The 27623-nt window shown below is 36.0% G+C and overlaps 2 protein-coding genes across 4 annotated transcripts; both read right to left on the reverse strand.

Moving 5' to 3' along the window:
- Positions 1377 to 11135, reverse strand: LOC109229121 (protein EI24 homolog). 2 transcript variants are annotated; one of them, XM_019394452.1, is made up of 11 exons: positions 10871 to 11135; positions 10718 to 10783; positions 9293 to 9443; positions 7303 to 7355; positions 6165 to 6299; positions 5970 to 6033; positions 5806 to 5891; positions 5647 to 5729; positions 5118 to 5194; positions 3765 to 3861; positions 1377 to 1807 (listed from the first exon to the last, which is right to left on the reverse strand). In XM_019394452.1, the coding sequence occupies exons 1-11, from the start codon at positions 10981 to 10983 to the stop codon at positions 1794 to 1796; spliced, it is 939 nt and encodes a 312-aa protein (XP_019249997.1). In that variant the 5' UTR covers positions 10984 to 11135; the 3' UTR covers positions 1377 to 1793. The 2 variants fall into 2 exon arrangements, with proteins under 2 accessions (XP_019249997.1, XP_019249996.1); XM_019394451.1 differs by having other exon boundaries at positions 3765 to 3880; positions 10871 to 11134.
- LOC109229122 (probable magnesium transporter NIPA4) lies at positions 19590 to 27593 on the reverse strand. 2 transcript variants are annotated; one of them, XM_019394454.1, is made up of 10 exons: positions 27141 to 27593; positions 24343 to 24399; positions 22387 to 22477; positions 22152 to 22312; positions 21934 to 22061; positions 21687 to 21824; positions 20815 to 20907; positions 20349 to 20454; positions 20149 to 20256; positions 19590 to 20034 (listed from the first exon to the last, which is right to left on the reverse strand). In XM_019394454.1, the coding sequence occupies exons 1-9, from the start codon at positions 27295 to 27297 to the stop codon at positions 20150 to 20152; spliced, it is 1038 nt and encodes a 345-aa protein (XP_019249999.1). In that variant the 5' UTR covers positions 27298 to 27593; the 3' UTR covers positions 19590 to 20034; position 20149. The 2 variants fall into 2 exon arrangements, with proteins under 2 accessions (XP_019249999.1, XP_019249998.1); XM_019394453.1 differs by having other exon boundaries at positions 19590 to 20065.

Consider the following 27623-nt stretch of genomic DNA (forward strand, 5'->3'; position numbering starts at 1 on the left):
CAAGAAGATGCCACTGAAACTTAAAGGTAAGTTCTATAGAGCGGTGGTTAGACCGGCCATGTTGTATGGGGCTGAGTGTTGGCCAGTCAAGAATTCTCATATCCAGAAGATGAAAGTAGCCGAAATGAGGATGTTAAGATGGATGTGCGAGCACACTAGGCTGGATAAGATTATGAATGAAGATATTCGGGAGAGGGTGGGCGTGGCTCCCATGGACGACAAGATGCGGGAAGGGAGGCTTAGATGGTTCGGGAACATGCGGAGGAGGAGCCTAGATGCCCCGGTTAGGAGGTGTAAATGGTTGGCTTTGACAGGTACGAAAAGAGGTAGAGGGCGGCGTAAGATGTATTGGGACGAAGTGATCAGGCAGGACATGGCGCAGCTTCAGATTTCCGAGGACATGGCCCTGGGTTGGGAGGTGTGGAGGTCATGCATTAGGGTTGTAGGTTAGGGGGTAGTTGACCGTTTTTCCTCGTTGTACCGGCTAGTCTGATAGTGTTTTGTCTAGGCTAGCGGTTTTGTTCCACCACACTATTTTTTATTTTTATTTTCAATTTTTATTATTGCCATAATTATTGTCTCTTACGATGCTGATATTATTTGTCTGGTTTCTGTTGTTGTTACAGATCTTTTGTCTCTGAGCCGAGGGTCTTCCGAAAACAACCTCTCTACTCCTTCGGGGTAGGGGTAAGGTCAGCGTACATTGTACCCTCCCAAACCCCACTAGTGGGATTATCACCGGGTTGTTATTGTATTCCACTATTATAAATGTTGTGCTTTTTACATTTTAAAAAATACCGTAGTTTGAGCCAAAGTGCGAGTACCCCTACTACGTGTTAGAAAATGATACAGTGAATCGATCAAAGCTTGAGGTGTGTCTAGGATATTATCAGTACGAATGTTTTTCTCACACAGTAAATAATGAAATTAGGCGTATTCCCCGCGAATAGTAAGCTATTCCAGTTATATACTTGGAGCAGAAACAAAATTTTAGAAGAGAAAGAACCCCGCAGATGAGATAGAAGGAATTTAGATAATCTAACGATTCTTGTTCTCATGAGTCATGATTATAAACTTTTCTGTATAGTTTCTGGTCCAGATTTGATCCGTTTAGAAGTAGACAAGTAGTACACCCCTGCTGCTACACCAGGACCTTGCATCTCCCACTTTGTTTGACAGGAGTAACTTCCTATTAGCTAAAAGCTATCCATTTTTTAACAACTAAACAGTTTCAACAGCCAGAAAATAGTTGTCAAAAGTAATAGGTATCAAATCTCTTGAGTCTTAACATAGGAATACAAAGGAGCAACTTTAACAAATAATTATAGTCCTTATGACATAATCTAATCAGTGTGACCAAATACAAGAAACATTACTCTCGTAAGTGAAATTTTGAATAACTTTGAACATATATACATATTTGTCCATATGAATGAATGACCATACCAATTACTATGTACATAAGATGCAGAAAAAATCATCCAAGTTGCTATCTTCCATTTGTGATAGCAGCACATTTGGATCTATTTGTTCCTCTCTTAACTAAAGAATGATAAATTACAAACACATGTTCGTATTGTGATCGTGGATGATTTGGGAAACATTTTTTGACCCATACCAATGCAAATTCATAAATAAAATACAGGTTATGCATAGTTTGTGGGATTTCACTGGGTTGTTGTTGCTGTTGTTATGCATGGTTAGAGCGCATTGCAATATGTCAAACATGTTAATTCTATTTCATAGAGCCTTGTTCTCTTTCATTTGGGGACGTGATTTCAGCGAAAAGAGTTTCAAGACTCGCATCCTGCAAAAGAAGACGAGCAAATAAATTTAGCAATAACGCGTAAATAGGCAAACTGCATGACTCAGGCTGAAAGCAGAGTAGCCAGAAAAAGTTGGCATGAAAAAGCTTATGCAATATGAGTCATGTTCTGTCACGATAAGTGTTAGGAGAGTATTGTATTTTGAGGGGTAAGTAATAAAAAGATAACCGATAATTTGATTAACGGGAGAATCAATACAGGGGAGGAATTTTGGATAGTTTTAAGATATCATTGTAACCCACGAAGGTTTATTCAGAGTGCTATGATGATTTTCAGTGGTACCAAGGGGTCAGGTACTCAAGAATTAGGGTATAAGGACTTCAAGCAAGTATTCTGGAAACAGCCTCCCTACCCTCAGGAGTAGGGGTAAGGTCTGTGTACACTCTACCCTCCCCAGACTCCACTAGTGGGATTATTACTGGGTTGTTGTTGTTGTTTGTATTCTCTACTTGCATCAACAGGAGCCCAAGAACTTCAGAAAAGGAAATTCAGACTAGGTCCCTAGGAAACTGTTGGAAATGATTGTTTTCACTTCTTTTCTTAATTGAACTAGAAAATGAGGTAGAAGCAAGCCAAGATCTCTGGTGGAGGTAAAACTCAATTCAAGAATGCCCTTCACCAAGTCATTTTCAGCAAACTTATGCTTTTCCAACCATGGCAGGGCTAGCAAAGCTCCCAAAGAATACAGTTCAAGGAACAATTTTGTGAAACCGAAGTTGTAAAATTATCCAACAACAAGAGAGGTCATCAAAACTATGTCTAGTTTTTGCTCTCTTGCTTGTATGTACAGTTGTTACTCAAATCCCATGAGGAAGAAGGTCCTAATATTCACTTTCAGATTAATTCTTCAGAGATGGAAAATAATCAAGTTAATTGTTGTTTATGTACATTCTTTTACGCGCGGGGGGGAGGGGGGGGGGGGGCATTCTGATGCAAAACCATCTGACTCTTTTGAAGCATTATGGAAAAGAGGGAGCATCCTGGTAATAACCATTTTCTCATCCTACTACTTGGTATTTCTTCTCTCATTTTTTAGAAGCATTTGCTTTCATGGTTGATCTCTTCCAATCTGGGTTATAAAAATCTGCTGTTGCAGATTCTAAAAGAAAATTATTATATTCCTCTGATTGCTTTAGTTAATCTAAAGAGATTTTCTATATTGAGTGGCATTGCTTTAAGAAGCGCAGTAGAATGAGGTGCTTTACCAATCAGGGGACAGAATGGAAGCATCAAGAAGATTCTACTTTAATGCTTAAAAATAAAATAAAATGTTCTGTGAAAAACATTACAATTGTAGAAGACTAAAATATAATTACAAAAATGTAGGAAAAGTGACACAACTTTTAGGCATAGTAACATTATAGAGTACTTAGTACTTTCGGTATATCCCTATTGACAAGTACATTATATTTTCAATGTACTCTTAGAACTTGTGCCTACTCGAATTATGATACTGAAAGTAGGATGGAGTATATATTGAAAATACAATTGAGGAAGTGATGAGTAAAAATGTAAGCATGGGGCATAATGGTAAGAAAATGCAAATTAGAACATAATGAAATGAAGATAAAAGAGAAGCCAAAAAATATTCTTAAAGTGGAAATAATAAGAAGAGTAAATCCCTCATGCTCTTCCTAGAACATCCGTTTTCCATTTACTCTAAGCTTTTTTAATTTTCTTCTCAATTCTCAGCAATTTTCATTTACTTCTTCACTGAAGCACAGAAGACAGAAGCAAATCAAGAATGGCCCATATATGAGAAGTAGAGAAGTGGATTATGGCTCCTCATGAAACACCTTCTAACAATGACGATGATAAGAAGATACCCAATTCAATAATGATATCCAAGAGCATATATTTTGTTACAAATATAAAGCTAAGCACCAAGACTTAAAATAAATATACAAACATCCAAAAGGGAAAGCCCAGAAAGCTTACGACATGTAATCGGCAATGAAAAATATTGGTACCCTTCCCAATCCAGCACCTCTCCACTTTCTTCTAGGCAAGGCAACAATTTTGTCGGCTTCTGAGCCTGTTGCAGTTAAAACAAACTACAGGACATAAAAGTTAGCGTGAAATAAACAACAGCTAAAGTATTATATCATTCTATTTCTATAGTTGTATACGAATGGCCAGAGAAAAATTCAAGCACAGTGACAGCGTGAGAGGGAACAAGCATAACCATCATATGTGATATTAACTTAACTTATGCATCAAAGAAACATGAAACCATGAACAAAGAATTTGCTCTAGAAAGTTCATACGCAGGATAATTTGAGGCGAGTTAGAATCATGACATGAATTATAGCCAGCTGCATTTTAAACATATTTAGGAGAAATTCTCTCCAGTATCACTTGGCAAGAGGGAATGAAGTGTCAGGAAGGAATGCAACAAAATTTCGAGCATTTATCTTAATCTAGCTTGCTGGGATACAACAGCTTAAAAAATGAGCATGATCTTAATGCACCAGGAGCCAAGAAAAATTCAACAAAAAGAAGCATAAAAGCAAATATTTACATAAACTCCAAATAACCTTGACAAATGCTTTTGAAAATTGAAAAGGTAATTGTTCCTTATCAAAATTTATTGGGTGACTCATTAAAGTTTCCCCTCTTTATATGCAGTACATCACAACCAGCTCAAAAGCCTCAAACCCATAAATGATACGTGACACCAAAGTTCGTGAAGTTCAACCTTGGAAATGGGTTACCTCTTCAACCTATCCGTGAATCTCGAATAAATAATTCAGTTACCAGCTATGTTTGCATGGCTTTGAAAACCATAGATATTTAAGTATTTCAGAATTCTTGATAAAATATTATTAATGTCATGTCAATTGGACGTTATTTGAGGTTATCCAAGAAATCTTTTGGCAGTTGCCATTTGATCACATCATAAGATTTCTTTTTTTATAAACGAGAAATCCCCGAGGAACATTGGCCCACGGTTCGACACTTGGTGGATAATGGGCCCTCCCCTCTAAGAAAGAAAAGGAAACCAAAAGTAAAATGAAAATAAATATGAAAAAAAGAAAAGAATAAAAATTGTATTTAGAAAAAAAACCACTTGCCACCACATGATTGGTGCGTGTCATTACACTCTTTTCTTAAAACTGGCTCTAGTCATAAGACACCCCCGCGATAAGATTCACGCAGAAAAGGTTAAAAGTCGTAAGCAGATACAGAAACAGCAAAAAAAGCGAAATAACAGCTTGCCATCATCACATAAACCTTGTTATAAACAAAAGAACTAGATAAGTAACACAGAGATTGGAACTTTGTATTTACCAGTGGAAACAGTATAGCCATAACCCCATAGCTCACTAGCGAAGAGAACAAAAATATTGCCAAGACACAGGGATTTCCTGGAAAGTTGAATGGCAGATTAACTTTTGCAAGAAATATGATCCATGTCAATTAAAAGTAAATGCTCAAATGATAAACAGTACTATGTGTTAAAATAGAAAAAGGTCTCACACGATCAAGAGGATTAAAAAAACTCTAAACAAGAATGTGATTGCATGACCTTTCACACTGTCGATTCGACTGAGGAGAACTTCTGTTTCAAATGTTTACTAATGATATGAACAGAAGCTTGACAATTACCAACAAGTCATTCAAGGACACCAATGGGCGAATTTTGTATTACTGATATACAAGCAATTTGGTTCGAGATATTAATATGAGGAAAACAATGTCGAACTTAGTCAAAACTAAGAGTGCTCATGAGGTTTTTAAGACAACTGTCATATCTTTGTACATGACTGATAAAACAAACCATTGAAAAGAGTGGAATCGATTAAAGGAAATCTAGTACCGAAACCAGCAAAAAATGCCCAGTTTGATTCGAAGAAGTCCAGCCTCTTGTCTAAACTTAGTCCAGAAAGATTCCACTTATACCTGGAAAGTTAGGCAATTTTTATGAACATTCGAATGAAGAGTAACCAGCAATATTGAGATAAAAAGCAGCACTTACTCAAAACAATAGTATGCATACATCCATGACAGAAGCATAAAATTTAGAGCTTTCCCGATGTAAGGTATAAGTCCAGTAACATAAACCTGCAGTATCCAATTGTATTCTTGAAGACATGATTTTAATAAAGGGAGAACCAAAGATATGTATAAAAGTAGTTAAACCTCCACGAAGAAGAAAGTCAGTAAGAGGACTGAATAAAGTTGCTCCGCTATACTGATCATAAACCTGCATGAAATATAAAAATAAAATAGAAGTCACAACTGGTGAATAGCAGGACATCTCTACACGGAATATATTCTCTGAAGTGGGAAAATATTGCTCCAGTGTACATTAACCAGCGAAAAGTAGAACCATACCCTTCAAGATCAGTTGATTTTTCCCTATGAACTGTGCTTTGCAAAGTTTGGGACTCCTTTTGATCAGATAACTTAGTATCACGAGCCCCATAATTCTCCAAAGCGAAAAACCCATGTTTAGCGATGTCATTGTACCTGAATTACATTACCAGAGGAAAAAAATCATTTCAAGCATAGGAGATCAAGAAAACCATCATTGTATCAAGCATCTGGATGTCCTAAGTGAGAATATATGCATTATAAGTATAGATGTTGATGTATGCTTACCACAGTGGTGATAGCATAGTTATACATATATGTGCTCAATCATGAATCTTAGTGGTTTTCTTTTGCTCAAAAAAGGATATTCTACAGAAGGGGATTCCAATTATGTAATAATGTAGCCTTTGCAAAGAGAAGGAAGAGATAACAACCATCTGTTTCTCCATTTGCAAGTTCACAGTTCTACTATGGGTTTGTTACTCAACATCATGGGACTAAAAGGTGCGATAGTGTGAAGAATGATGATGATAATAAAAAGGGATAAGGTAGACTTAAAATCACAGGAGCGAAGTGCCTCAAGAAACCTACAAGATCTACAAATCAATGTGACCTTAGCAAAAGATAGAACACACTGGAAGCAAAGAATCCATATAGGCATACCAACTAGTTAGAATCAAAATTTAGTTATTATTATACTTATATTAGGTTCGGTATTCATCAAGAATCCTTTTATGCTGGGTTAGATACTTGTATTTTCATGTAGCCATAAGTGCGAGATTTAGAGAACTGCTACTTTTAGAGAACCAAAATTATACTGACCCCCAGTATCAACTTGAGGACCAATTGATTGATTGATTGAAACTCCTATAACCATTCCAAAATGCCAAGATAATCATAAGTGCAACTTTAGAGACCTTGTTGGCTAATTAAGCCTAAGATAAATCACAGCATAACGGAGTATATCTGAATAATTCAAACAAAATAATTTTGGTACAATAATCCAAAATGGCTTGTAGGAATACACTGGGTTGTTGTTGTTGTTGTAATGATCCAAAATGGGAAGCTATCACTAGATATCTTTGAAAAAAAATTAAAAAAATCTTCTTTAATTAATTAGTTTATTTTATTTTTTTGAAAAGGTAAGGGAAGCTATTACCAGATACTGCTGAGAATAAGGCTGAATATGTACAACGGGTAGAACCAGAAAACCTGCAAGGATAACAATGATACAGACAAATTAGGCAAACACCAGCTAATAATACAGACGGAACATTAAAGACAGTGTTTTTGCATAAAATAGGTAGCAAAAAGGTAATAAATAAAGATCAAGAAAAAAAAAAGAATTACAAGAAAATACGCGTGACTTCACATCATAACAAAAAATGGCCCATGTTTTTAAGTTGTACCCTACATAGCCCATATTGTACATATTTTGAAAGCACTAGCAAATTCAAAATCTGTGTTCTTACAACCATTGCTTCTAAAAGCTATGGTGTTAAATATGTATTCTCACAACCATTGCTTTCACTCTCTCTTCTTCTCACATCTTCTACATATGCTTCAAGGGGCCGTGTATTTTCTGCTTCTCCCCCCGTGTCACTTGGCTGCAATCATGGGCGAAGCTACCTAGCCCCAAGGGTGGTCAGCTGACCGCCCTTCATCGAAAATTTACACGGTATATATAGATAAAATATTAGATTTTAGTGGTATATAACATGTATTGAATACTCTCTATAGGAGATTTTTTATACTTCTTTCAAGTTTGAACACCCTAAATGAAATTTTTGGCTTCGCCACTGGCTGCAATGTACGAAAGTTGAAAAGTAGAAGTCCACCATTAAAGGCATTCAAACCTTTGCTTTTGAAAATATGATTTTTTGAGTTTGTTAGTTGTTTGGATTGGGTGTTGTTCCAATTGATTGCAAATATCAAAAGGAGTTCAAGATTCAAATTTGAACTGATTTGGAGTAGATTTGAGCAAAATTTCAGAAAAGACGCAAGGAAGAAGACGAAGTCAGTTTTTTGTATAATTATGTATAATCTTGTATAATAGTGTATATGAGTGTATAAACACATCTTATACACTTTTATACACCTTCATACAAGCGTATGTAGACGAACTTCTTCCACGATTTTCAGTTGCAATTCTTCTTCAAAAACAGTCCAAATCTCCATCAAATGACTTCAAATTTTATATACAACCTCCTTATACTATTTTTAACAAGTCTAAATAATACCCACTCCAAATTCCTCACAAAATCAAATTCGGAATGTAAACCAACATATTTAAACTTGTTAAAAATCTAACTTTCACCACCCAAATGGATTTGGTTTGTTGAACTAATATTTGAGTCACAGTTACTGATTCGAAAGTTAACTTAAAAGCTTGAGCAATCTTTTTTAAAAATTAAATAGTAATTTCGAAAACCTATTGGAGTTGAATGTTAAGTATTAGCCTATTATTTTTGGGCTAGTTGGCTGTAAATTGAAATATGAGCTATAAAATTGCAAAGTAGGGAGCCCAGTTGTTCTTACCAAAAAAAAAAACTACTAATAATCTAATCAAAGTAGCTCCCACTGGAGCATGTTTTATCCCAAATATGTTATGAAGCCACAATCCGATTAAAAAGGAAATATAAAACAACAAAAAAAGATCATGTTTCCCACTACAAAACCTATTTCCAACATTTACACTTCAGCAGCTGCTTTAAGTCTTTCGAGGACTGGTTATCACTTATAAACTGCAATTAAAAAGCTCAGATTTTCGTGAAAAATTACACCTTAAGTTTCTTTCTTGCACTCAAATCATGTGCATCTTAATTCCGTACTGAAATTTAGTACATACAGGATGCCTCTTTTTTTTTTTGAAAAAGAATACAGGATGCCTCTTTAATCTAATCCAATTCACTCCACACCTGTATAGCACAGATATCAGTAGAAACTAGATGAAACAAATGCTTTTTCCCCTAAGTACAGAATACAGATTTGGGATTGGTTAAGTTTCTGTTAAACTCAGTTAGCGTCTCTACAAAAGTAGACTACTCCATTTCAACAGGAAAAAATGATCTATGAAAAAAGAATGCATGTTGATCACATGGTTAATGTCGAGATCACCATTAGGCCCCATTAAGAGGGTATATACTCACATTAAAAAGTTGTACAAGCCCACCACGTAAGAATCGATAGAACTCCAAAATACTGCTAAATGAACATGACTCTGGAGAATTTATTTGTGGGCAATGACCAGGTAATATCCATTCCAGTGCAGGGATGATAACTGATTTCAGAACAAAGATACTGCAAAAGGAAACCATATCATATATCACATGGCTAATACTAAATTGTGCATCCCAAATTGAACATTATAGAGCAGCATAAGAACTACAAGATGATGCAAAACAAAAAGATGTCATTCATCCTCATACCAGAGCATATTCAAAATGTCAGAAGCAATGCACGTTGACCTAAGCGGTTCCCCGCTTTGTCGAAAAATTTCATAAATGTACATATATAAAGTATTTCATTTCTTGCTTAAGAGAGATGATAGGTTTGAACCTCCTGTGCGCATTTCTTCCATGCTTCTTTTTTTCTTTAACAATTGAGTTTTAAAACAACATCAATGCAAGGCTCATTTGGTATTTAGTTGAAGATCTAATAACTAACATTTTGTAAGCCAAATATCCCTGCTTTACAGGACCAACTTCCTTCCATGTAACAATTTTATAACTGCAAGTTTATAATTCTTAAAGATAAGTCCACTAAACTATTAAGTGTTTGAGAAAAAGTTTACCTGTCATTATGCAGTGTTTAAAATATTTTCGAATATTCTAGGTTACATAAGTGAATTTAAACCTAGTATAATGTTACCACTACATAGAATCATCGAGACCTTTTGATTTCTCCCCATACCAATTATACGTTGCAAACACTCAACTTTTCTAAGATGAAAATCTTAAAAGCATTTTGTTTAGTATTAGCATGTAGACCAATGTGGTACTTCAGTCAATCAGCTAACTACACTTCAGCCCCAAATTAGTTTGAGCCGGCTATATGAATAGCCTGTACCTATTCACACTATTTAGGTCCACTACAACTTAATAAAAACACATACATCAGACTCCTTTTACACTGTACATCAATATATTAGCAACCCTCCTCTTTTATCCAAGCTAGGACTGGCCGTCTTTAGTAAACCTCATATACGGAGTTTAAGGTTCACTTTTAATAATTAGTACTTAGCTCTTTAGTCTTCCATAAAATCTTCTCATTGTGCAGAATGTAGCTCGAAACCTATCTCTTCTTTTTAAAATAGTCCTGGTGTCCAGGGCAGTATGCTCATCTTGACTATTCCACTGAGTACCTACTCTGCCCAACAAGGCCTTGGCCGCAATTGGAAAGAAATCCGCAATTGGAAAGAAATCGCCAAGATTTTTTGTCTCCGCAAAGATCTGAATTGTGGTCACTTGGACCACTAGAAACCTATGATTCAACTAATAACCGCTTCCCCAACCCAAAAACAAGTGCAGGATACATTACATACACACACAGCGAGAGATAGATAGAGATAGAACCTTCCTAAGAAGATGAATCCATTCAACAGAAAACACTGACCCGTACGGATAGCAAGCTGCTTTGACCTTCAAATAAGAAACACAAAATCAAAATTCCGACAAAAAAAAGGGTAAAAAGAATGAGATGATTGAGTAATTAATAGGAAAGGGAACCTGAGGGAGTAGATGATGACACGGTGGAGACAGCAAGCTTCTCTTACGCCATCGACCCACAGCAGCAACGCTTGCTTTGACTTGCTTCTCACTGTGTCCGCCAATGGCCCCATGCTTTCCTTCAGAAAACCTGATTGATGATTGCAACCTTACTTCTTTCAAGTTGTCGTACCTACAATTGGGAAACAAACACCAAGCGAAGCAAGTTACAACAATACTGTCATTCCCTTTTTCTTTTTTTCCTAATGTAGTCTATTAACTTTTTATTTTGAAGAAATTCTCTGTGGGTATATGTTTGAGTGTTTGACCAGTATTGTCTATTATTATTTTTTAGGGTAGGTCTATTTTAGTCCATTAAATATAACTCTTGAGCATATTTAGTCCCTTAAGTATGATAAAGTAGAGCACCTTTAGTCTCACTAACACAATGTGTTCAAAAACTAACGGTGTTAACTAACTCTGATTCATGAAGCAAATCTTCTGCTTTGAAGCAAAACGTTTTCTCTCCTTTTATTGGATAACACAAATTATCACTTTAATTCCTCATTTTTAGATTATGTCTTCTAAAATTTTGACCTTGAAAATATCCCCTTCTATGCCAGTTTTCAGTGAGAAAATAAAATTGTATAGCCGCTGTAAAAATAATAGCCGAAAATATATAAAATTTATATATTTTTTTGTATATATATACATTTAAAAATTTCGGTTGATTTTTCCAAAAAGAAAAGTTAAAATTTGAAGGAAAAAAAATAGAGCTGCTAGGATCACCTATACGCATATTATTGAAGCAAACGAAAAAAAAAAAATAGAGCTGCTAGGATCACCTCTACGCATATTATTGAAGCAAACGAATAACCACGTTATCATTTTTAACCCCGTATGCGGCCAAAATCGGAAAATCCGACTTCGAGGTTACTGTACCACTTCGCGCTCGGCCTCGAGGGGCTCGAAGTGGAACTTGAGGGCGGACCCCGAATGGCCCCCTGCGAGGGGCACATCGAAGGTCGATCTCGGAGTGGCACGAGTCGGTAATCGTCATGGAAAGGCGGGAAACTCCTGAGGGTACACAATAAGGACTGACAGAATCTGCAAGAATAGTACACATCCTCATTGAGCCGTTATACAGCCGTACTAGTAGCATTAATTCTTTGTTTATTAGACATGTACTGTGTTGGGATTCGCCCTTCCTATATAAAGGGGACCTTTCTCATTTTGTAGGACACCTTGATGTTGAATATAACACAACATTCTCTGCTCTCTTTGCTAACACGATTGTTCTACACATTTATTGCTTACTTTCACACTGTTCATTCATTGTTCCTCATTTATTGCTCATTATTAATCGTAAAAGGCCATCTTTAAGGCCCTCATTATCATTGATTCTTTGTTAATAGTTCATCGTTATTAACTCCATCTAGACCACGAGGTCTCGCTCCAGCCAGCTCGAGGTCCAGCTTTGTGACCCCATTGGTTTGCATATCTTATTCTCTTTACTTATACCTAACATCTATATCTTAACAACTAGTATTTTTAGAACCACAATCAAATGTAATTGTAGTTACCATTTTCAAGGTAAACAAGCCCGTGCCAGAAACTATTTACATCTGGTAGCAAAAAAAGTATAAAATTTATATAATTTTTATATATTAACATACAAAACGTATATATATATATATATGTGTGTGTGTGTGTGTGTGTGTCACGACCCGGAATTCTCACTTTCGGGACCGTGATGGCGCCTAACATTTCACTTGCTAGGCAAGTCAACGTTAAAGGATCTTTAAGCCAATTTTAATCAATTTAAATAAGTAAAATCTATTAAGCTGAAATGAAACTAATACTGAATGCGGAATGACATAAAAACCGATAATATCTAAGTACACCCCGGATCTAGAGTCACAAGTTCACGAGCTTCTATAGTTACTACATATAGAGTTTGAAATAAGTACAACTGTCTCAAATGATAAGAACAGTAAATAGGGGGAAGGTGGAAGGGGGCTCCAAGGTCTGCGGACGCTAACAGATCTATCTCGAGTCTCCAAAAGCAAATCCGAGCTGAAACGCCTTACGGAAAGCTGACCAGTACCAAAATCTGCATAAGAAGTGTAGAGTGTAGTATGAGTACAACCAACCCAATGTACTCCGTAAGTGTCGAGCCTAACCTCGACGAGGTAGTGACGAGTCTATGAAAAGACACCCACGTAAATAAACCTGTGCAGATAACAATATACGTACAACATAACAACAAATAAAGGCTAAGCATGTACTGTTGGGAGGGGACATGCGAAAGGGGTACAAGATACGATAAATACAGCATGGAATGATAATAAGAAACAGTCAATAAGCCCTTAACCAGCAAAACGAATAGACATAATGAACAAAACTGCACGGCATCACCCTTCATGCCACTTTCATCATAAATCAATAGATACTGCACAGCATCACCGTTCGTGCATTAACTCTCAAATATGGCACGGCATCAACCTTCATGCATTAACTCTCAAACATGGCACGACATCACCCTTCATGCATAACACTCCCCCTTACCATGTAACAATGAACATATAACAATAGGGAGATGAAATAAACAAGGACAAACTTTACGTCAACAATGGTTCCACAAAACCAACCTCAACTTCAGAAACAATACTCAATTATCATAGACAGTCCATAAATGCGAAAAGAACGATCAATTTAGTAATTAAACTAGTCTAAGCATGGATATCATGATCAAAGAAAGCAATAAATATTACAAGAAACAAGTCCCACCCGCATGCTTTAACTCAACAACAACGCATAAGTACTTGTCACCTCACATATACTTGTACCCAACATCTAAACATGTAGCAAATAGGCAAAACAAGTCCTAATCCCTCAAGTCAAGGTTAAACCACGACACTTACCTTGCTCTAAAGATCAACTCAAAGCTCAATCACACCTTTGCCTTTCAAACAAGCCTCTAAACCAACTAAATCTAGCAAATTACCAACCAAACGATTCAAAATAAGCCTTAGGAACTACCCACGATTGCAAAAGATTCAATTTAGGTCATTATTGGAAAAGTAAACAAAGTCAACTCTCGGGGTCCACTTAGTCCAAAATCGAAATGCGAGATATGCAGCAGACACCATAATCTAAATGCATCAGCTATGATTCTAAGTCCAATTTCGCTTTGTAGCATATCTCAAACTCACCCGAGCCCGCAGAGCTCCAAACAAAACATGCACACAAGTCCAAAAATATCATACGAACTTGCTCGCGTGATCAAATCGCTAAAATAAAACCTAGAATTATGAATCAGACACCAAATCAAATGAAATTTTTAAGAAAACTTTAGAACTTCTATTTAACAATCGGACGTCCGAATCACGTCAAACTAACTTCGTTTTTCACCAAATTTGACAGACAAGTCATAAATATAGTAATGGACATATACCGGATTTCGGAACCAAAATACAGACCCGATATCAATAAAATCAAATATTGGTCAAACCTTCAAAGTCATTAAGCCTTTAAACTTTCAAATTTCGACAAAAAACGATAACTCGAGCTTAGGACCTCCGAATTCAATTCCGGGCATATGTCCAAGTCCCAAATCATGATATGGACCCACCGGGATCGTCAAAATATGGATCTAGGTCCGTTTGCTCAAAATATTAATCAAAGTCAACTCAAATAGATTTTTAAGGCAATTTCATATTTTATCAATTTTTAACATAAAAGCCTTCCGGAAAAATACCCGGACTACAGACGCCACTCGAAGAAGGCTTAAAGAAGCTATCGGAGGGTTCAAAATACATATTTAAGGTTTAAAACTCTAGATGACCTATCGGGTCATCACAATATACAAAAAATATATAAATTTTATATATTTTTTCTGCTATTGTTTTTACATATATAGTATCATTTTCTCATTGAAAACTGGCACAGAAGGGGATATTTTTCAAGGTCAAAATCTTAGAAGACATTATCTAAAAATGAGGAATTAAAGTGATGATTTGCGTTATCCAATAAAGGGAGAGGAAACGTTTTGCTTCAGAGCAGAAGATTTGTTTCATGAATCAGAGTTGGGTAACACCATTAGTTTTTGAATATATTGTGTTAGTGAGACTAAAGGTGCTCTATTTTAGCATACTTAAGGGACCAAATATGCTCAGAATTATATTTGAGAGACCAAAATAGACATACCCTCAATGATAAGGTACAATATTAGCCAAAATCTTGTACGTGTTTCGATGCGCGCAAGGTTGGATCTCCAAGGAATATGCGTTTGCCTCACTCCCTCTCTCAATTTAAATGAATTTTTGGTCTCAATTTATATGAAGGCTTTGAGGTGTGATAGTTAAAATTTAATTTTTAATGTGAATTTACACATAAGTATTTTTAATTTTTTAAATATATTTGCAAACTACGTGTAAAATGTTACAATAACGGTAAATCAACATTCAACAAATTACTAATACAACAATAACAACAACAACAACCCAGTTAGATCTCACTAGTGAGGTCTGGAGAGGATAGAATATATGCAGACCTTACCCCTATCCTGGAAGTAGGGGTGTTCATAAAAACCCGAAAAATCGAACCAAACCGAAAACCAAACCAAACCGACCAAAAAAACCGATACTTTTTGGTTTGGTTTGGTTTTGGTTTTGAATTTTAAAAACGGATCGAATTTGGTTTGGTTTTGGTTTTAATCAGAAAAAAACCGAAAAAAACCGAACCAAACCGACTATAGGAGTAACTATTTCAAATTTATTATTACACCTATATATATATATATATGTATATTTCTATACAAAGTTTCAAAAATTTAATGGTAAATGTCAGTAGTTTGCACTTATAGTATAGTTCTTTACCTTTACATTCTAGTTTGATTGGTAGTTTTCTTTTGTTAAGAGTAAGAATCCATTTCGTGTTAAAAATAATATATTTTTAATTGAATTCTTAAATTATTCATCACTATTTGATTCAATTATCATCAATATATCTTGGTAAATAATAGATTTCTCCAAGGGCAATTGATTTGTTAGTGTTACGTTGAAAATGTGATCGCCGGAATATGTGTTTGATAGTGTGTGTCTTCTATTTAAGAAAAAACCGACAAATAACCGAAAAAATCGAAAGACCAACAAAACCCGACATAAACCGAATCGAGAAAAAACCGACTTAATTGGTTTGGTTTGGTTCTAATATTTGAAAAATCGACTTACTTGGTTTGGTTTCTTTTTAGGGAAAAACCGATCCAAACCGAACCATGAACACCCCTACCTGGAAGAGTAGAGATTCAGTAAGAGCCCGTTTGGGTTAGCTGATTTAGAGTAGAGGTGTTAATCGGGCCGGGCTGACCCGCTAACAACCCGGTTCAACCCGGGTCAGCCCGGTCCAGCCCGTTACTGTAGACTAAAATGCGGGTTGGGACGGGTTGGGCGGGGGGCGGGCTACAAACGTTAAACTTTTTTTTAAACGGGTAACCGAACCCGCTACAACCCGTTAAGCCCTTAACGGGTTCTTAACGGGCTACAGCCCGGTTCAGCCCGTTAACCCGAAATTTAATTTTTTTTTTTAAATCTGACCGTTGCCAACGGTCAAATACCAAAAAGGACCGTTGGCCAACGTTATTTTCTGCCCCAAACAGCCNTTAACGGGTTCTTAACGGGCTACAGCCCGCTACAACCCGTTAACCCGATTTTTTTTTTTTTAACCTGACCGTTGCCAACGGTCAAATACCAAAAAGGACCGTTGGCCAACNACGGGGGGCGGGCTACAAACGTTAACTTTTTTTTAAACGGGTAACCGAACCCGCTACAACCCGTTAACCCGATTTTTTTTTTTTTAATCTGACCGTTGCCAACGGTCAAATACCAAAAAGGACCGTTGGCCAACGTTATTTTCTGCCCCAAACAGCCACTTTTTGGCTTTTTTATTTATATTTTACCCCTCACCCCTTATATGTGATTTACTATTTCTTCTTTTTTTTTTAACAATTGTTGTAAATTTTTAATTTGCAAGTTCAAAAATTTAAAAAATTCAAAAAAGAACTTGCAAATTAATTTTAAGTATTATATTACTCAATAAAAATATCAAAGTTACTTAAATATTGTGAATTTTTTATATTGCATATTAGATTATTAGTCTTATTCAATATTTTTTATATAGATACTTACTTTCTATTTTCAAATTTAGAATTTTTTAGTTTGTTCTTTTAATTCTAACCCTTAAAAGTTCAATTCTAATCTTTAAGTTTAACCCTTAAAAGTTTCAATAACATCGAAAAAGAAAAATATAACTTAATTTAAAAAAAATATATACATATATATAGCCCGACCCGCCCGAGCCCGTTAAGCCCGAACCCGTACGGGCCCTATAAAACTCGAAAAAACCCAGCCCACCACCATCCCGTTAACCCCAGCCCGATAACAACCCGCCCCGAAACCGAACGGGCTGACGTTTTTTGTGTCCAGCCCGTCCCAGCCCGCCCGATTAACACCTCTAATTTAGAGTAGCTGATAAGCATTAGGTGCTGAAAAGCACTTTTAGGTGTGATTTAAAAAATAATCAGTTACGTGTTTGGATAAAAGTACTGAAAATAATACTCCCTCTGTTCCAATTTATGTGAACCTGTTTGACTGGGCACGGAGTTTAAGAAAAAATGAAGACTTTTGGAATTTGTGATCTTAAACAAGTCAAAAAGGGGCCTAGAGTATTTGTGTGGTTATAAAAACTTCTCATTAAGGGTAGAATTGTAAGTTTAAGCTAAATTGTTTCCAAATTTAGAAAGGGGTCGTTCTTTTTGGAACAGACCAAAAAGGAAATAGGTTCACACAAACTGGAACAGAGGGAGTGATAAGCAGCTGAATAACTGGGTATAAAGAGAGTTTTGTTTTAAAAAGAAGTATTTTAGGGATAAGATAGTAAATATTTTGGTCAAACCTAAAGTGCTTATAAGCTGAAATTTGATAAGTTGGGGGAGACCAGCTTATGGCTTTTGGCTTATTTTTGACTTATAAGCACTTTTAATTTTACCAAACGCGTAAATAAGCTAAAAAGTGCTTATAAACTAGTTTGACCAGCTTATAAGCTTAGTCAAACACCCTCTAAATAGTAAGATGTTGCATAAATCGTAAAAGAAGAAATACTTCAAGCTTTCACATTATTGTGTGTCTTTGCTAACAAACCATAATCCGGGAGAGTTAAATGACGGAATAACTTCTGAGCAAACGTTCTACATATATAAAAGCTAGAATAAATTTTCAAATCCAAAGTAGAATTTAAACTTGGGGTATCTGTATTCTTATTTTATGTCTGAACTACTCAATATATTCCTCTCGTGACTATACTATAAGCGCATATTCTCTCTTCTTTTCTTATTTTTCAAATATGTTTTGTTATTAGTTTTCATTTTATGTATAATATTGTATGGAAAGAGGTGGAGGTCGAGTATTAGGGTCGTAGGTTAGGAGGTAGTTGAGTCTTGCCTTACCTTGTACCTTTGTGAGCCTAGTCTGGTAGGATTTTCGTCTAAGATAGCTAGTGGCAATGCTGTGTCTTACTATTTCGCTTTCAGTGCAGGACCTATTTACTAGCCATCGCTTTTGCTTTGCATGTTTCTTCTGAATTTCATGTTGTTCCTATTTTTCCTATGATTTCTGTGGTGAAACGAATATTGTCTCCTTTTGTCGTTTTATTTTCTTGAGTCGAAGGTCTTCCGGAAACAGCCTTTCTACTCCTTCGGGGTAGGAGTAAGGTCTGCTTACACATTACCCTCCCCAGACTCCACTAGTGGGATCTTACTGGGTTGTTGTTGTATAATATTGCAATTACCATATTTCTAATAAGTTTTGAACTGTTTGTATATACTACGGATAGATTTTTTTCTTATATGTTTACACATAGTATACTTACCTTTTTTGTTATGTTACACAGTATACTTACTTTTTGTTATGTCTCAGATCACTATATATTTTCATTTTGGAAAAATATGAATATTATAATATTTTAAATTGCAAAAGAGGCATCTTAAATACTCATTCTGTTTCCTTAAGCTGAACTGATCTTTTACTTTCACTATATTATTTCTTTCTATCTCTTTGGTATTTGAGAAATAAAAGAGTTTTATGTTAAATAAATTTAGTCGAACAAATTGTTTTCACTTTTTCATTTAAATGCTTTAACGAACGCAATAGTGAGAACAGCTCACCCATATTTTGCAATACTGTAAGAAAAACGACTAATGCCACTAATCCTAGTTAGTTTAATCAAATATTTGATATACACGTTCAAGTCTACCAGTTTATTAAGATGCGCAAATATTACTGCACTTCCACTTAACATATATCATAATGTTAAACGACTAATTTCGTTGCGACCTTCTCTTCTAGCATTTGGACATAAATTTAATTGAAACTTGATAAAAAAAAAATTAAAATAATTTTAAAAAATAATTTTTAGAAGTTGAATTTGTTATTTGAAGAAAAATTGAAGTTTTGTGAGTGAAAGTAAAATTCATCCAAAAACGGCCCCAAACCAATTTTTGGGAACTTGAAAAAAATATTCAAAAGCTTTTCCAAAACATGATCATATTCACATTCTCACCTCTAACTTTATCACTAACTATGGTCAACTAATATAATCGGGTTAAATCCTGTGTTATGTTTTTTTCCTTTCTCCCACAATGTCAATGGCATGGAAATGGAAATCTATTAACAATCAAGGAACAAGGCCAAACAATTATATGATCATTGACTATGTCCCAGACCAGCGCTCAGTTATCCTACATCTATGAGATGCATAGAACTAATTTTGCCTGCTCTATCACAAAGTGAGAACCAATTCCATTAATACAAATGCCAAACTAGCTTAGTTTGATACGTGTGAATGAACGATGGATCAGGCCACAACCAAGCAGATCTGGTTCTTGTTGAATAATCAAATATACTCATAATTTTTACAGGTATGTCATGATAGTTCTTGTGGAACCAAATCTGCTTGGAAATACATTGGGAACTGACCATGTGTGATTAACTACAGGCTTTGCAATTACGTGAACAAATTTCTGGTATTTCCATGGTTCCAAAATAGTGTGAAAAGGCTCTTCCTTCATTTCCCTCGCTGAATATGACAAAACAGTGCCCCAGTAGTATACAATCTGAGTGTGGTCTCTTCTGAGAAATAGAAGTTACGAGAATGGTGCAGCTGAATTTGGGTGGTTAAAACAGTTGGACATGTTGGTGAAGCGGGGAATAAATAGGAAAGGAAGGAAAAGAAAAGAATCATACATTATGGTAATCTCAAGGAATCTTGCCGCCTCAAGGGGATACCCTCTTGTCCAAAACCATTCTCCTCGTCACCGTGCTTGGGAAGTCGCACTGGCAGCATGGCAGGACCTGTATTTGATTCCATTAAGAAATGCATTGAGAAATTGGTCACCCTATGATGATGCCAACTTAAATACCACAAGAAAAACCGCAGAACATACCATCAACCATGTCTTTGGTTTTGTGAAGAAGAAAAGTCCCAGAAAGAATTGTCACAAATCCACACATTTCTGTTACAATTTGTGTTGGATTTTGCCTATCCCAGTCCTGTTCACTCAAACACAACGAGAAGAATAAGATATCTTGAAGCTACCATGAAAATAATTAAATATGGATGCTCAAAAAGCTTCACATTGTCCTAAAGCATTAGAACAAATTGCCTTAAAAGATTCAACCACCCAAGACCTCAAAATGCTATTAGATGGCCTAATAGTTGGATATGCCTAACTTCATGCATGTCCGTGTTTATAGTGTTCAAAAGGACTGAATGAAGAAAATCAAACGAGGAAAAGGCCTTAGCAAACTTGATGTTTCACTGAGTTCAGTCCCAGATCCAGCACAATTTGTAGTTATTATTCACAAAGCAAACTGAACATTAAAATGTCTAAGATGAGGTGAAGTTATTACCTTGAACATGATTACACTGGCTAAAATGGTCAAAGAGGTAAACATGACATAGTATATAGGAGAGACAACTGCTGTATTGAATGTGTCCAGGGCCTGCATTGAAGATTCATCAAAGAGAGCGTGAGGGACAGATAAAATAATGACTATAAGCACGCAACAAAATAAATAAAATCACTTTTGCCTTTCCCTCAGAGGGTTGATCCTTAGATACGTACAAACATGGTTGAACTTCATCAAATAAGCCAAGCTTAAACCTTACTAAGCTCTGTTCAAGTTGATCCCACCCAAGTTAAATATGGGAATTTAAGCCTAAAAGTAATTTCTCTTGTACTAGTTTCTCTGCTTTTCCAACTTGTTCCTTTTCTTTTCTTTTTCTTTTTTGTTCCAACTTATTCTACATCATGCTTTTTATGATTTGACATTCATATTACAAAAAATAACTAATTTGCTGCCTTTTCCTATGATTTTTTAAATATAAAATGTTAGTTTCAGAAAACGGCAAAAGTTTGAGCCTTCAGTCCACGTGGACACCACTACACTCCCAGGCCAGATGAAGTTAGCCCTAAGCTTTGCGTTCTCCTAATTATTTATTTTCACTTCTAAGATGAACGTGAGTTAAATGTATGCTTAATCATGACACATCTTTGACAGGAGGGTATGTTGCAAGAGCAAGTCTAGGCTGGCATAATCTTATTATCTTAGCAACATATGCACAAACATTTTTCACTGATTAGTAGCAAGATATGCACAAAATTTATCACGCAAACTGCAGATATATTGGAGAAACTTAGAGCACAAATTCATTTAGCAGATTGCAGTAATGTGGGAAGAACGTAGGAAGAAAATAAGGAGATAAGGGAGGAGTTAATCACCTTATTTAAATAATTCATTTGGGTAAGAATACACACAATGACAATCAAAGTAAAAGCCCAAGTATGTGGATATATTAGCTGATTTGTCCCTGATAATGTCAATTTCAAAGCAATTCCGAGTGCTTTGACACTCATAACCTGTTACAGTAAAGCTGAAATCTCAATAAGAAAAATACATGTGGGAAATTGGAGAAACGCAAATACATAATTATTTGGAAGAAAAAAATCAGATATGACAGTTACATACCGATAAAGAACCCATTAGTGAACACACTCCGATATAAAACATAATGTGTGTCTGCCCATATTGTGGAAGATAGTGGAATATAAGAATTAGGACAGCTATTATCACCACCACTGCGTAGAGGAGAAAAGCTGCAGGAGAGTTGAAAAGATGTTAAGCTCGAGAGATCAGGTAGAAAAAGGAGAAACAAGAAACAACAACAATATGAACCAAGAAACTACCTGGTTCAGTAGCAAGATCCCACACTTCCGTCACAGATAGAATTTCACGTTCTTGTGGAGCATGCAACACTATCGTGGTGGACCCAACAACACATAAAGCACAACCTAAAATTCCAAATGTGTGTAGCTTCTCTCTCAAAATAATGTGTGCGAGCACAGCACTGTGGTATAAATACAAATTAATCATTAATCAAACCATAAGTTAGATCTGGACGAGTTACAACGTATACTATACCTGATTATAATACTGAGTGCACCAAGAGGAGTGACTAAAATAGCAGGGGCAAATGCATAAGCTGCAAAATTAGCTACCTCCCCAACAATCACTGTTGCAATAGCAACAAGCAGTCAGAGTTCTATCTTCAAGAATCAGACCCCAGCAAAATAATCAAATCCAGACACTTGCCAGAAAACAAAATAATCAGATCCAAATACAATGAAAAAGAGAAAGAAATGGTTGAACAATTAACATAGGAAGAATATTGCAAAGCCAGTTTGGAGACAGTATACATCCTTTCTTCATGAAACGTCTCAAGAAATAAAGTCAAACACAGAGTAGTTCATCTTCAGTCTCAAACCTGTATAGATACTTCCGCTATAAGTATAAGTCTAGAATTTTCACAGATCCTGCATAAAAGACCTACTCTCCAAAAATAAGTACTAACAGCATCTTCATTCGGAACCCAATTCTCCTTTTAACAACTATTATACCAAATAATGGCAACTTCACCATTTATTTTTAACAGAAACTTTACCTTTAACGGTTCAATGTTTGTAGTAAGAGAACACAAGAGAAATGGTAGGATAAGAACACCAAGGGCCACCAGATTTTGGTCAAATAAACTTCAATTCATGTCAATGGAACCATTAATATCTGGAAAAGCAGTTAAATTCCAAGTCCATGCCGATCTTGTCAACGTTAACAGAAAAGACAATCGTGCGGTATCAACATGATGTTTGGGGAAGGAAGAATTTTCATCAGATTAATGGAGAAGAAGGAATTAACAGAATTTTTTTTGATCAAGTAGATGCATTAAATGGCATCAAAAAGATGCAAGAGCTTTAAGATTACAAAAGATATGTGATTCGCTCCAGTACAGTTACCCTATTGATCAATGTTATCTACAAGGGTCTGTCAGATGGGTTGCTTTAATGCCTCATCTGGCGACAGCCTTTCTCCAACTTTTCCCTTTCAGGCCGTACTGCCCTTCTGCCAAGTGCCACCTCACTGTCCTTCTTCTTATTCTCTGCAGGGAGCCTTCCATCCAAAAGTAATATTGTCATTCCCCCTCTCATCACTTCTTATTCGGAAAGGAAGAAAACACAGAGCAGATTGGAACAGGATAATTCCACCCTCATCATCCGAGAAGGAAGAATATTTATAATAAGCAAATTGAAGGTCTTAGACTGGACATCTTAAGATCGATCTTTCTAAACTCTTAACTTCCTGCCCTCCCACCATAATTTCATCGAATAAATTTACAACCAGGATATAAGAAAGATGAGGATCCCCCTCTGGCTTGAACAAGTAAAGCAATTCAGAAGATGAGCATTAAGGAGGAGCTTGTAGAGAGACAGGCTCGTTAGTGCACTTAAATAGTTAGCACCAAACGATGTTTTCATGTAATTATTCTTTCTAAACCTAAAAATTTGTAGTATGAATACCAGATAACTCAGAGAGCGGACATATACACAACAAGATACAGTTTCAGATTTAGAGAGCTGCATGTCATTCAGAGGAAGAGACTTTATAGTTTACCTTAATGCTCGATATAATGTTCAATAAATTAGCTTCTTTTTTTTAAGTTCTTGTTTCTTTCTTTGATGAAGCTGATATATACTTTCCACTTTTGTTTCATTTATTGAGGAAAAGAAGAAGAGCCAAAAACAAATAGAACCAAAAGCTTCTTACAAGGGGAGAGGCTTAATCACATCATGCATATTACAAGAACATGCAGGATGATCTAATGGAGCAAGAGATAGTTATATTTTAATCAAACAACGCATAAAACTTGTTCTTTTTCATAGAGCATGTACATTAACAGTGAAAACTATGCAACTTAATGCATATAAGCCAGAAAATAAAAGGGAAGAGGGGGGGGGGGGGGGGGGGTAGGGTGGTTCAAATTTCTTTAATTTAACAGGGGGTAAAAATGTGAAGCCAATAACTGCATTGTAGTATATAACTCACTTGTTATCATGCCGACCCACCAAAGAGGCTCATATAGGTATGAGTATCCTCCAACTCCTGCAAAATAAATTATGTCAAGTCATAGAAACAGTGTATCACCAAATGTTGACTTAAAAGAAAAGCATTATAAACCATGTAGGAGATGAAAAGACACTTGGTAAAGTATAAGAATCCTAAAAGCTAATATGAATGTAGATGAAAGACCAAATATATCATGTGTCAAAATTTTCTAACTATAAGTTCCCAGATTGAGCATTGGGCACCCTTAAGTGGTTGATTAGTTGCAATATGTAATGAACTACTCCCTCTGTCCCAATTTATGTGGCACCATTTGACTAGGTACGGAGCGTAAGAAAGAAATGAAGACTTTTGAAATTTATGATCTAAAACAAGCCTTAGATATTTGTGTGGCTACAAACATTTCATTAAAGGTAAAAGGAGTTCTAATGTTCAACTGTCTCTGAATACATAAAGGTGACATTCTTTTTGGGACAGACTAAAAATCAAAGTGTGCCACATAAATTGGGACGGTGGGAGTACCTTCCAAACAAATGTTTAAGGTTAAAAAATTTGAAACCAAGCAACTATAGTACTACGGAACAACAAATGCAAATAGGGTTGGCAATCATCTATAGATGGATTTGTTGGTTGACTATTTGAGGCTACACTACATTTACCAATCCACAACACGCCAATTTCAAGTCCAAATACCACTTGAAACAACAATAATTATTCTAACATTTCATATTCAATGGATTCAACCAACTCCAAATAGCATCGAAAGGACAATGAGTATCATGGCCATGTAAACATCAAGAGCAGGGGCAGTTAACCAAAGAGGTCAACATCATCTCCACATTCAAGTTGGAAAAGGCTATCATTAAGCAAAGATGGGATACCAAGTTTATTATTAGACCAAGGGGGGAACTGGTACTCAACCATATTAAGATAAGCACTAGTAAGATCGGTTAGTTAGCCTTGGGTTGTTCATTAGTTGTAGGGTTTGATTTGTATTTATATTCTTTTGAATCTATCTAGATGATTAGATACAACATAAAGAGCTTAAGAAGAAGAGCAAACTCTAGTGATAATAATAATGATAAAAAATCTCCTATAAATACATGTGTGTGTAACTTATTAGAAAGAATCTAGGACTAGGCTAGCACCATATCTAATTATCGAAACTTCTCCATACGATTAGATAGATTCAAACCAATATAAATACAAAAACTCTATAATTTATGGATAAGAATGAATAACCCAAGGTTAACTAACTAATCTTACCAAAGCTTAACTTAATACACCCCCTCAAGTTATGTGTGGTACAATCTAGGTTGCTCGGACTCTCCAAAAATATCGACGGGTGCGTGTTGGATCCTCCAAAATAGTGTATTTTTGGAGGATCCGACACAGGTACGGCAGCTATTTTGGAGAGTCCGAGCAACATAGGGTGCAGTAATACCTGATGTATATAAACACCGGAAGGAGACCGGGTTGGGTAGCACCGTAGTAGTTTGGTGGGAATCTCTGCAACTTGGTCGATATAGGCCAGGTGTTTCACAACCACTCGGCCTGACATCACATTGTCGTGAAACACTTGCCCTTCGTCGACTAAGCTACAGATATTCTCATCAAGCCGCTGCCCAAGCAAAACGTTAGACAAGTTAGGTGTTGCTGCACCACACCTAACTTGAGGGGGTGTATTAAGATAAGCACTAGCAAGATCGGTTAGTTAGAATCATATAATTCATTCTTATCATTAGTTGTAGAGTTTGATTTGAATTTATATTCTTTTGAACCTAACGAATCTTATCTAGATGATTAGATGCGATGTTAGTCTAGTCCTAAATTCTCTCTAGTTTGTTACACACATGTATTTGTAGGAGATTATTGCTCAATAATATCATCGTTCATTTGCTCCATCTCTAAACCTCTAGACCAAACACCTCAAGTTAATTATCATTAATGAGAACTCATAAGAATTCTTTAAAGCTGATCTTCAAACAAATTTGAATGTACCAGCTTACAAAATCCTAAACCACAAGTTCTCACTTTTTTACTTGGTTATGTAGCACCTTTTTTGTTTTCCTTTTCAGAACTCTTCCTAGTTGTGACTGATACAACAGCATCTACTGCTACTACTACGCCACAATGCAAAAGGACCTTGGACGTATTATATTGTAATTAGCATTCAGTTTAGACACTGCATAAAGGTACTTGGCAACATGCAATCTAGCCCCTAAGCTGATCACATCTAAGAGTGGAGTAACCAAACTGTGATAAAACCTTGGCTCACTTTCTACTTTCAGTCGGTTACTATAAATGAGACCATCTGTCACATTCAGAACTTCACCAGTCGAGTTGAACTGATAAGATCCCCATAACATAGTTCACTTCAAAAATCATCTATCCATCCATCAGTGGTGGAGCCATGAGTTGTGAAAAGGTTCAAAAATGGCACATTTGGGATTGAAATCTATATTTCTCTTATGTTAAGTGGATTCAAAATTCTATATATGAATAAAAAAATTATTTTTACTCAATTTATGCAGTATAACTTTTCGAAGAAGGGGATTCAATTCCTTTAATTGCATGTAGCTCCGCCAGTGGCCTTTGTTTAGGTAAAACTTATGTATGCATCCGTTTAAAAAAAGAATCTTGCCAATAAAGATCATCGTAGCTTTAGCAGCAGTCCTCTATTATTCACTAAAGCAAAGAACACGCAAACTAAATCAATTATATATGAATCTTCTATATCAATTTCAAAATTGAAAAGGGAGTATAAATTATGTTAGTACCAGCTCTGACACCAGAAGCACCAGCTTTCTTTAACCCCTTTTTCTTAACAATGAAGCTAGCACCAATGAATACGCTTGATGACAAAGCAAGAACCAACCCCTTGATGTTATCGGATGACATGCCCCTGTACACATCTTTCCAGCTTTGTGTATCCATCAAAAAATTTCCTAAACCCAATTCGTCACTCTTTCATATGTACACAAGTTCTACATACACATAATAAATACTCAATCTCAGCTAAAAGCTGCTGCTCAACTGGGAAATTGAAACAAGAATTTCAGTGGGATTGAAGATCTGGGGTTACTGGGTAAGGAGTAGGTGTGAAGGGTGTTTTCTTGATAGATCGGGGGGTGAGAAGAAAGAAGAAAGAGAAGAGTGGGATATAGGAGAAAATGGTTTTACCAGAATTGGGACAATTCTATGACTCCGGTTGATGAAGAGTACAACACTCTTTCCTCTAAATATCAGGGGGGGGGGGGGGG

The sequence above is a fragment of the Nicotiana attenuata genome, chromosome 7, assembly GCF_001879085.1.
Source record: "Nicotiana attenuata strain UT chromosome 7, NIATTr2, whole genome shotgun sequence".
Taxonomy (NCBI): domain Eukaryota; kingdom Viridiplantae; phylum Streptophyta; class Magnoliopsida; order Solanales; family Solanaceae; genus Nicotiana; species Nicotiana attenuata.